We start from the raw sequence: 12,215 nt of genomic DNA on the forward strand, positions 1-12,215 counted from the left end.
ACTTCTCCCTGGTCATTTGTCCAACCTTCCACTTCTTGTAAGCTTCTTTTTTGTGTTTAAGATGAGCTTTGTTAAGCCAAGCTGGTTGCCTGCCATATTTATTATTCTTTCTACGCATCGGGATGGTTTGTTCCTGCAACCTCAATTAGGATTCTTTAAAATGCATCTGGCTTAGATAAGGAGAGTCTGAATTGGGAGGAAGGGGAAATTTGGCTTTCATTGAACTATCACAAGATTCTCTCTTCAAGCATTTTGAAATATAGACCATATGAGTTTACTTGAATATTTTTAATATCCACAAAACCACTTGCATACGCTTTATAGTCTGGGATGGGATGATGTAATGTGTGGTTAGCGCACATTTTCTTTTCTTCCCCTGTTTATTGTCTAATACTAAGAACAATAAATTCCTGCAGTATGTATAAAGGAAGATTTTAAAGAATAGATGAGCTTCTGCACTGGTATACATAACTAAAGCTGCTTAGTTCAATGAATAACATCAATTTGTAAAAAGTCAGTTTTGTTAGGCTTAAAGAGCAAACTTGGTGATCTGATTCAGAAAGTCTGCAAAAATAATTCATTTGCAGGCAGTGATACATATACTGGTATCTGTCAAACCTTCCAGAACACAATTTGCATGCCTCTAGTTTATCTTTTGAACCTTGGTCTGAATAAAACATTTACTGAAACTGATATGCATTCCACAGAGTAGCAATTTGACCCAACTGCCTTTTCTTCCATAAAGGTGGGTTGGGGTTGGGGTGGGGGTAAATCTCATTATACTAGACTCAACCCTGCATCTTTACTCTGTCTCCTGAGGTATTGGACCAACTGTCTGTCTGTCTTTCTAAAAAAAAAAAAAAAAGAAATACTTTCTACAGGTTGACATCTCAATTTAGGACATAGTTAAGTGATTGAGTCTTCTTGTGAATCTGTCTTTCAATGTGGGAATGTGGTTATCATAAATCTAAAGGGAAGGGTAAACACCTTTAAAATCCCTCCTGGCCAGAGGAAAAACCCTTTCACCTGTAAAGGGTTAAGAAGCTAGGATAACCTCGCTGGCACCTGACCACAATGACCAATGAGGAGACAAGATACTTTCAAAGCTGGAGGGGGGGAGAAACAAAGGTCTGGGTCATTCTGGGTGATGTTTTTTTGCTGGGGATAGAACAGGAATGGAGTCTTAGAACTTTTAGTAAGTAATCTAGCTAGGTATGCATTAGATTATGATTTCTTTAAAATGGCTGAGAAAATAAGCTGTGGTGAATGGAATGGATATTCCTGTTTTTGTGTCTTTTTGTAGCTTAAGGTTTTGTCTAGAGGGATTCTCTATGTTTTGAATGTAATTACTCTGTAAGGTATTTACCATCCTGATTTTACAGAGGTGATTCTTTTTACTTCTATTAAAATTCTTCTTTAAGAAACTGAATGCTTTTTCATTGTTCTTAAGATCCAAGGGTTTGGGTCTGTGGTCACAATTGGTGACGATTTTTATCAAACCTTCCCCAGAAAAAGGGGGGTAAGATTTGGGAGGATTTGGGCAGGAAAGAATTTTCCAAATGAACTCTTTCCCAGTAACCGGTGTTAGACTTTTGGTGGTGGCAGCGAAAGTCCAAGGGCAAAGGGTAAAATAGTTTTGTACCTTGGGGAAGTTTTAACCTAAGCTGCTAAAAGTAAGCTTAGGAGGTTTTCATGCAGGTCCCCACATCTGCACCCTAGCATTCAGAGTGGGGAAGGAACCTTGACAGTGGTCATAGGTTCCTGTTCACTCAGCTAGCTGCCTTTCAAGTGTTGTTCATGTTGGAAGGGAAAATAGTCACCTCTAGGTATTGATTATTGACCCTTAATATGGCATTACAGAAAGATAGTAATTTTTTATGAACACAAAATTAACTTTCTGGGCATTATTGAAGTTCCAGTTCAGTACTATCTCCCTTCTTTCTGGCAGTTCCCTCAAAGGAAGACATCTTTCACCCTTAAACTCTTTCACTTGTACCAGAATATGACTGCTTATTTTTTTTTCTTTGTAGGGTGACCAGATAGGGACAGTCCTGATTTGGGGGGCTTTTTCATATATAGTGATCTCTTAACCCCACCCCAGTCATGATTTTTTTTTTTACACTTGCTATCTGGTTACCCTAACCTCAGGATACAGCAATGTTTCCTCTTCAAGCTCCTTTCACCTGGGCTCTCTCGAGGGAACTGGAAAGGAGATCTTAATTGGTTCCACCTGTCTCCAATAGCTTAATAGCCTTAACTGACCCTTTGCCAGTTAATTGCAGTCAGGTGCCGGCATTAGCTTAATGACCTTAACTGGTTAATTGGCATCAGGTGTCTTGATTGGACTGGACAAGTCTTTGTTTGACTATCCAGGGAACAGGGACCTGCTCATCCTGAGGCTAATGCACCTGCCTTCCACCACTCTCTTATATCCTTCTGGTCTGACTCAGTCACTATATTAAAAAAAAATATTTCCTTGGGTATATTTTCAGTCCTTTTTTCACTTTTTTTCATTTATCTTTATAGCCTAGTTTTAAATAAAATTATGTACGCTTTTTAAAATGTTCTACTGTAAGCTCTTTTCTCTGAGAATGTAGAGTTAAATTGGCTTCAACTCAATTATGTCTTGAGTTGGTGGTCTTATTGTTTTCTGTTGCAAAATTATGCAGCTAGAAATATTTAGGGTGACCAGACAGCAAATGTGAAAAGTCAGGACGGGAGTGGAAGGGTAATAGGAGCCTATATAAGAAAAAGCCCCAAATATTGGCACTGTCCCTATAAAATTTGGATATCTGGTCACCCTAGAAATATAGGCTCAAGGGGAAGTTACAAAGACACTTTCCATTTCTATTTTATAAATAAATTCCTCACTCTGAAATTAGTTACTATAAATGTATACTGTAGTCTGTTGGACTACATTAGCAATTAGGCCTTCCAGGAAAAAAAAAATCCTAGAATGTTACCCCAAGAATTGAGCAATTTTTTATTTCCAGTATCCCTTTTAGGTTCTTTAGTTTCAGTAGTGAATCCTGCAATATTCTTGTTAACTCCTAATTTTCTTTGCAAGTGGCTCTATTAATGGAAAAAATAGTAGTGAGAGAGCAAACACTTTTGACCTGTTCCCTTTTTCTTTAGTTTGGGATACCAAGGTGTTCATGCTGTATATTAAATATGAGGTATTTGTGTTCCAAATGTGAGACTAAATTGATATAATTCAAAACAGCCAATTAGGAATGGCCACTCAACCCAGTCAAGGGACTTTTCTGCTTGTAGAGTTAAAGCAAATTCCAATTTCTTTGACCAAACTGAATGGATGCAATTTAATGTGCATCCTAGATTGTCTGAGGGTTGCCTTCCAGGGCCAAAAAGTGTTGGGTCTTTTATGTATCAGTTATTGAGTTGTAGTCTATAGTCTTATTGTCAGTACAGTATCATAAATTTGTAATATCTCTGTTTAGAAGTGAAATCAGATACTAGAACCAATACTCATTTCTGTATCTCTCCTCTTCATGTATCAGTATGCTGATTAGCATGCTGCATGGCTTCCAGGATTCTACCTTTCTTTTGTAGTTTTGGTATAAATCCTACACAACAAAAGCATTAATTCCTGCTAGAAAACTGAAAAACTAAAAAATTAATCCAATCCTGGACTTTTGCCCATGTTTAGGCTATTTTATAGTCATCTACATTTCAGATCAGGATATAATTTCTGCTAACCTAATTGCAACGTCTTGTGATGTTTTCTCAAAGTAAAGCTCTATATCTCTGGAGAGATTTACATGTTGAGAGATTATATATACATAAAGTAATCCTGAAAAACTTATTAAATATGTTTTGGATTGTTCATCATACCCCCATTGTTTTTAATTTCTTTTGAGCTGTCTTTCTAAGAAAATAAGCCAAAACTAATTTACACTCATGCTCATTGTCAGATAAGCACCACATCATTTGAAATGGGAAGTTGTCTCCCTCTCCTCACTATTAAAATGACCCTGCTTTGCATTTGCCTTTAAGAGGACTCATGCTTTTTAAGGTCTTATCCAAAACCTACTGAAATCAGTATGAAGACTTTAATGGATTTGAATCAAGGCTTTACTTTGTATCTGCCTCACCAAGTCTTGCATTTTCTCACACCTGTGCACACTGGTTTTGGCTGAAACTGGAAGTACTGAAATAATGTGAGGCGATTCAAGGTAGGAAGGGTGGTAAAATGAAAAAGATTGTTTTGTGGTTCAAGCACAGGACTGAGTAGAAGAAATCTGTTCTAAGTTCAGCTCTGCTACAGGCTTCCTGTGTGACCTTTAGTGAGTCATAAAACTTCTCTTTTTATCTTAATTTCCACATAAGAAAAATGGTAATAAAATGTACATACCTCACAGGGATGTGGGGAAGCATAGACACACTCGAATATGTAAAGCCAGCAAATTGCTAACACACTACACTCACCTGAGGTCCCCCACAGATAGCATCTTGACCCCAAGATTCCCTCTTTCCCACATCTACTGCAGAGATTTCCATGATTCATCAACAAACTGTCATATGAAAAGCGTAGACAGACTAATATGCTGATAGTGTAAAATCATGTGAATATATCACCAAGAGCACAAAGGTTTCTTACAGGAATGCACCACTGCAGTGACAAAAGCAAAGAGAACCTTATTCTCCTGTGCCTTTGCAACCCCCAAATCAAGGCCAGCAGATACCCACTCACATTCACGGCATAGTGAACCAGCTGATCAGCCCAGACTGCGTACCACAAGTCTTCAACTCCTGCACTGACCTCTGTGAAGAGCTCGAGGCAGAACTCTGAACTGGACTGTATGGTATTAACCACTTCACCAGTCCTGAAGAAATTTGTCCACATGACATACCAACATACCATGAGTTCTAGAAGCTCTTAGAAACACTTGAGACATCACCTCTGAAAAAGATCTATGCCTCTGCTGCCTGGTAAAGGCCTACGGAGAATGACTGTGATTACTGCTAATGGAAATTAACAGCTTCTTTAGAGAAACCCTTGAACTCCACTGAAAAATGCAATAGCCCCCATCCCTACATGCACCAACCACAGCATCACAACCCATGACACAGGAAATTTCTCTAACTATTGCCCCATCTCTACACCTAGGTAAAATCACTGAGATTGTCATGATAACCAAGCTCCAAAAACGTGTAACAGATGGGCTTAAGACTAGGGTGTGCAGCACAAGGACAGCCTTAGTAGCACTAAAGGAGATAGGATAAGTATCTGTGGAGGAATTATGTTTGGATTAGAAGAAAGAAATTATTACAACCACATAGATTAGCAAATCTTTCTGAACATGGAGGTAAGAATAGAAGTGATACACAGAAGCTAAACTGAAGTACTCATCTTCTCAGTGTTTTTCAACATGTGCATTTCTGTGTTCCATCTTACCAACAGGAAGTACTGAAATCTGAGGAGAGAAATTGGAAACACTTATACGTCTGTCAAATCAAAATAATGTTCTGCATGTACACAGTACAGAACATCTGGTGATCCCAAAGCATTTTGTAAGATGAGTAAGCATCAACATTTCTTTTGTGTAGATCATGTAACAAGGTACAGAGAGGTAAAATTACTTGCCTGAAGTCATGTAGTAAGTCAAAGGGTTAGTTTGGAATATATATCTGGTCTCCAAAGTCTCAGGCCGGGGGTAATTCCACAGGACTACAGTGTGTGTGTGTGTGTGTGTGTGTGTGTTTGTTTGTTTTTTGCCCCGAAGAGAGAGGGCTTACTATTGTAATTTGCTGCTAGCTTCTCTGGGTTAACAGCTCCAAAAACTTTTATCTAGAAGGAGACTTCTTTAGGATTTAGTACTTGTTTAGGTAATTGGCAGCTTAATTCTGCAAGACGCTTAGCACCATGGCCCCAGTCCATGCTTAATTTTAAGTACTGTTGACTTTAATGGAACTCTTCACATGCATAAAATTAATCACATTTAAGTGCTTTGCTGTTTCAGGGCCAGCATGCTCAACATCTTGCAGGAATGATACCTCCATGAACACAGTATATGAAACCTTCTTATGGTAGTTAGGGTCTTGAACAGTTTTTGCAGAACAGTTGCTTGTAGAGCACTTGTTTAAACTATTTTTCCTGTTTTCTCCAGTGTGCCTGGTGAATTTCACTGCAGTCCTCTCTGGAACCAGCTGCTTGTGTTAATAGTATTAAAGTAGTTCAAACTTACATATTCTGTATGCAAAATGTGTTTTAGCCTGTACAACTACTGAGCCAGAATTTGTGCATTAGAAGATTATTTGTTTGGAAAGCCTATTGTAATTTAGTGGAAGTAATAGCATGCTGTGTGTGCCTTTCTGGATTTTTAAAACTTGAATTCAAGCAAGAAGAATTGCTGTGAGGTTCCTGGAAACATTGGGAGAAGTGATGGAAAAATATGACAAGTCTTCTAATTTTTTCTTCATTGTGATTTTTCAATCACTGGGTATTTTTAATGTGTGTATTTCAAGAAATGTCAAATACAGTGAATGTCATGAAAATTTTTGTTTGTTTGCAGTGGTTAAACTAGTAATATTTTCAATATTCCCTATATTCCATTTACAATAAATATTCCATTCCATTAAATATACAGGTTTTTTTGGTCAGGTTACTCTCTATATAATTTAATGTATAAAAGAGATGGCTGACACAGAATGTACAGTTTTTGCTCCAATAATGTTTGCTCAAATTTGGTATTTTGATGACAACTCTTTTATCCATGTTTCCTCCAGCTACTATAGTCTCATGCCAAGGAAACATTTTTGATTTAATTGAGGAATTAAAACTGTGAGTTCATTTGATTTTATTGATTGAGATGACTTTTCTTGCAACTGCTGCTAATTTATTTTGTTCAAAATACAAAAATTTAGGCAATAAATTATTTTAATGTAAATTGAGTGCTTGTGAAGGATGCTGCTTCTATAGAAAAGAACAGCCTAAGCAACAGCAAAAAGCTTACTCAGTGATCTCCAGTTTATTCCAACCCAGAACTGAACAGTCCACTTTTAGTTGTGAGAGGCTAGTTAGTCTTCAAGGTTTTTGGCACTTCTTGCGAGACTGCCAACAAGGCTGCCAGCTGCGGTAAAGTTTTTTGTGGGTGTCTGCCTTGCAGGAACTGGAGTAACACCACCAAACTCATTTTGCATAAGCTACTGCACAGCCATCAAAACTTGCCCTGGATTCTGTCTTGTCACTATAACCAAGTCAACAATTGTGTGTGTTTATAATTTATTCAGTTTCTTTACATAGTTACATAGTTGCATAATTGCACTTGTTTTTAATCATTTTTCCTTCTGTATAGGCTAAACCCCAACCCCTCATTTATTTGGGCAGAGTTCTATGATCAGTGTCACTAAAATATAATACTTATCTTAAAGTTTTATGCCAGATCTGTGGGCATTTGTTATAACTACTGGTATATTGTAAGTTAATATTGTTTGATATAATAGTATGCCATAAGCGTGAACTTGTCTATTTGTTACATTTAGGACTGTAAGGATGTTTTCCACTTCAGGCTTTTCATACTCTTCAGTGCCAATCTACGTGTTGTACTTCTCCATTATATTTTAATAATATAATATACTTCTCCAGTATATTTTACTTGTAAGCTTTCCCCACATGTACATTAAAAACTTTAACTCCTGCTTTTGTTAGTTCCTCTTTGTGTCTTCTTGACAGTGTTGAGTCCGTTGCATAACAAAGTGTGTGCTGATTTCACAAAATTGCTCTTTATATTAAATATGTACCTGGAAATGTGTATAAGAGGTATTTTGGACAGCTTCACATTTTTCTTTTTTTCAGCAAATTCTTAATGTGCTCTATAACATTTTTGGGATAAACTCATAATAGTTAGAGATGTGAAAGGACTATTACATCAAGTCTATCCCCAAACAAATTCAGGTGACACTTCCTCACACCACACTTGTTCTTAGACAAAATACCAAAACTGGCAAACAAAACCATCAAGAAAATTATCAAAATATGTGTGAGAGACCCTATCTTTCTGGCTAAAAAAAAAAATTAAAAAAAAAATTCATGTTGATTTTGAGAGTTTCATAGTTTTTGTTTGTTTTTTTGTTTTTAATATTTCCTGCTTTTAGCAGATCTTATAAATAGTCTAGATTTTTAGGTACATTTAACCATGTTCTTCAAAATAAGAACCATATATAATGAAGCATCTGTGGACATGGTTTTTGGTTTGGGTGTCTGAATAGGGAGGGATAAGGATTATAGACTACTTCCTAGAAGATAATGAATATGAAATAATCTGCAGCTCTTAAATTTAACCTGGCTAACTCTCTGATACACAGAACATATTTCTGGTATATCTTTTTTTTTCTCCCCTCCCCCCTTTGGTAAGACTATTACATCAAATTCAGACTGCAGGCTGTGAGAAGTTAATGTAATAAATTCTGTTCTATAACTTCCATGTAATCAGGATTTTTTTGTTTGTTTTCTTTAATCCCCTTCAGGCAGCCAAGGGCAGTTTCCACTCACACAGAATGTTACAGTTGTTGAAGGGGGAACAGCAAATTTGACCTGCAGGGTTGATCAAAATGATAACACCTCCCTCCAGTGGTCAAATCCAGCTCAACAAACTCTGTACTTCGATGACAAGAAAGGTGAATATATTTTCTTTAATAATTTTGAAATATTTTATGATAACAAATATCTTAAATGAGACAGATCATTCATTTATTCCCAAACTGTTTTAATATAGAACTGTATTTATGTTAAATATTAAATATCTATTTGCTAGGCATAAACTCTAAAGAGCACTTAACTTATAATTTTTGATTAAATATACAGTTTGTTTCTAACTCTCTTTGATTGAAGTTATTTTTGTACTGTATATCTTGATTTCTTACATGATTTTCATTGCCTACATTAAGTGGTGGGAGGAAAAGAACAACATTTTTCATGATTTTTGCAAATTGAACTGGAAATCTTTGTTCAGATATATTTTGAAGGCGGGTTAAGGAGGGCTGGGGGGGGGGGGGGATGTAGTAGCTTGTAAGCACCATATCTTGTCTGTGGTAGTTGGTGGAAGGATAGATAGTATTTGGCTCAAGTTTACTGGATTTTGTTTTAGTTTTTAAACAATTCGTGTGCAGTTACCATCACATGGTTATTCAGCCAAACAACTAATCAATTAGTTCACTTATATTTGCTGTCTGAGCTTTACTAATTACACGATTCATAGGTTGTGATGGTCTACCCAGATGAAAAAAATAGGAACAATTTCTATTTTTCATAAGACAAATATTGCTTGTTTAATAGGGTTTGCTCCCAAGATTTGTGCATCCATCTGACCTGAATAAGCCCAGAAATGTATCTTTTGAGGTAAAATGTTAACAAGGGCATGCCTTTTAGATTTCATACATAAAAACATGTGAGCATTAACAGAGCTACGTTTCATAAAATCTCTGTTTGGCTTCAGAACTGCAACAACCTTGATTTTGGCTCCAGTAGTAGTGAAGCTTGATGGAGTTTATATTTAATCCTTCAGTGAGGACTCAGGTCTGCAAGATGCTGGGCACCCTGGCCCATCTCCAGCAAATGGGAGCACTCAGGAGCTTAAAGTTAAGCACTGATTAAGTGTTTTGCTGTATGATGTTAAAGGTGCTTAGCATCTTGGGATCAACCTTGAAGAGCAGGTTTTGTGTGGAACTGTGTGCTTGATTTAAAAGCAGATTTGGAAAGCAGTTGTATTATATCTACAGAACCTGCAATCAAAATATTTTCAAACTGAATAAGTTCCATTGCTACTAATATAATAGGCAAAACAGAATCTAATTAAGATACTGAAATGGTTCCTTTTTCCTTTGTGTAACTATTTTCGTAACGTGTTATCAAGGGATTTGCAATTTCCTTTAAGTCTCAGGTATGTTATGAACATTGGATTAAAGATACATAATGAAGTATGCCACGTATTAATATTCCTAAAACCCAATCCTGCAACCCTTACTCATGTGAGTAATCCCACTGATTTTGTATAAATAAGGAATACCTACATAAGCAAAAGTAATGGGTCTGAGCTCTTTTGTAGGCAAAACCCAATATCTAGAACTTCTGTACATTTGAATGATGTTTTAAAAGATTCTAGGAATAAAAAAAACCCAGGTTAATTTCATGTATGAATCTATTCTGGTATGAATTAAATTTGCTGCATGAACTAGATTTATCACTATTCACTGACAATAGTAATATGTCTCTTATAATAAAATGCAGTAATAACATTTATGAATGGCTTGTTGCATGGTAAGTATTTATGAACAATATATAGTCTCTACAGAAGACACAGGAGACTAAAGAAAACTTTAAAAACTGCAGTTTTCATTGAACTTTCAGCTCTGTCCTTAGACTTTGAGGAATATGTACAGGTTTATTTGCAGAGGAATTACTATGCGTCTGTTACACAGGAAAACTGCTAAAATGATCCAGAAGTATGCCTGGTCCTTAAATCATGCATATTCAGTAATTTTACATTTATAAGGCATTGCATCCTGTTCATGTGACAGTCCCATCCTTGACTATACTGCTGGGGGAAGTGAGCAGCAGGATGAAATGCCATGCAGAAGTCATTGCCACTCTCTCTCCCCACTTCATCCAACTCAAAATAATGGTTTCACAGCTTTAATCAGCAGCTCTGTCTGTGTGCTTCCACTTATGCCTAAAGGAAAGATACTTCCTTTACAAGATTTTTCCCTTTGGGTCTTGTATTGCTAGGATGGAACTCTAGCTCTGAAAGTTTAGACAGCCTTAAGTCCCTCAGAAACAGCATTAAGTCCATCCTGAGACCAGTATTGAAGCAGAAGTCTGAGTCAGGGCCCTCTCTTCTTACAGGCACATAATTTGTGCCCATTTAGGCAAAGAGAGCTTACTCTTAGGTGGAGTAGATCTGCTTAAACCATTGATTCCAGTGCCCAGACATTCAGAGTTCTCCCTGATTTTGGCCCTAGCTGCATGACACATCTCTCTGCCTCAGGGGTGAAAGTAAGTCTAGGGACTTACCGGTACGGGGCTGGGCTGGGGCTGGCTCTGGCCCCCGGAAGGGGCGGGGTCTTGGGCAGAATGGGCGGGGCTGGGGGGTCAGAGCCAGCCCCGGCCCACCCTGTACCAACAAGTGCTTCCTTCCCCTTCCCCAGGGTAACAGCGGCAGCCGGGGGCTCTGGCAGCAGTTTAAAGGGCCCTGGGCGGTAGCAGCGGCTGGAGCCCTGGGCCCTTTAAATCGTCCCCGGGGCTTTGGCAGCAGGGCTCCGGGGGCGGGGCTCCGGCTGCGACTACTGTCCCGGGCCCTTTAAATCGTCCCTGGAGTCTGCCAGAGCCCTGGGGAAGCAGTGGCAGGGCTCCGGGGATGATTTAAAGGGCCCAGGGCTTGGCCGCCGCTACCGCCCCAAACCCTTTAAATCTCTGCCCCAGCCCCACCATCGCCACCCCAGGGCTCTGGCAGTAGGGCTCTGGCAGAAATTTAAAGGGCCAGGGGCTCCAGCCACTGCTGGGAGCTGCAGGCCCTTTAAATTGCACCTGGGGAAGCCGATCCACCCCTGTACGGCGCACCGGCTCTTGCCGGTACGCCAAACCGGGGCGTACTGGCTTACTTTCACCTCTGCTCTCCCTTCATAGCCATGTAAACCTTCTGGTACAGTTGTGTTTATCAGACCCGTAAAATCAGTGAAAAAGAATAGGTGGAGACAGACAACTCTTATAGGAGTTGGATCTGGAAGTTCAGTCCCACAAGAGATCAGAATGATCACAGACCCTTCCACATTCAGAATTAAGTTAAAATAATACATGCCCTTCACTTAACCTTCCACAAGTAATTATGCACCACTGTGCCACACCCACCCACAAACTAATCAAGCTATTTCTTCTGTTGGTTGGAAGGAAGAGAGTGCCACTGTTATTCCTATTTTTAAATTCTTAGAAGATGCTCCGGTACTATCATGGATGGGGGCTAGATGAATATCAAATACATGGCTGGTGTGTACAGCAGCAAGAGAGTATTCTGACATAGATGGTATGCTATAGCACATGTTCCAGAAGTAGAAAAGTTACCCATGAGGAGGTCTGAAATGAGGTCTGAAATGCCCTCTCCATGATGCTGTTCTTCATGGAGGCCCTAATGTTTGCAAAAAATAGAACTACAAGATGGTGGTACAGAAAGACTTAGAGTCAGACTGTCTCATCCAAAGACAAT

General features: G+C 38.5%; 1 protein-coding gene across 4 annotated transcripts in view; it reads left to right on the plus strand.

The window, feature by feature from the left end:
- CADM2 (cell adhesion molecule 2) overlaps positions 1–12,215 on the plus strand; it is a 1,024,844-nt gene that overhangs the window by 762,514 nt on the left and 250,115 nt on the right. For 3 of the 4 annotated variants that reach the window (XM_073304112.2, XM_078847945.1, XM_073304121.2), the window contains one exon: positions 8,488–8,637. In XM_073304112.2, coding sequence (XP_073160213.1) covers positions 8,488–8,637 — 150 coding nt within the window. Of the gene's footprint in view, positions 1–5,425; positions 5,542–8,487; positions 8,638–12,215 lie in introns of those variants that run through there. The other variant, XM_073304139.2, reaches the window with a different exon arrangement.

The sequence above is a fragment of the Lepidochelys kempii genome, chromosome 1 (genome assembly GCF_965140285.1).
Source record: "Lepidochelys kempii isolate rLepKem1 chromosome 1, rLepKem1.hap1, whole genome shotgun sequence".
Lineage (NCBI taxonomy): Eukaryota > Metazoa > Chordata > Testudines > Cheloniidae > Lepidochelys > Lepidochelys kempii.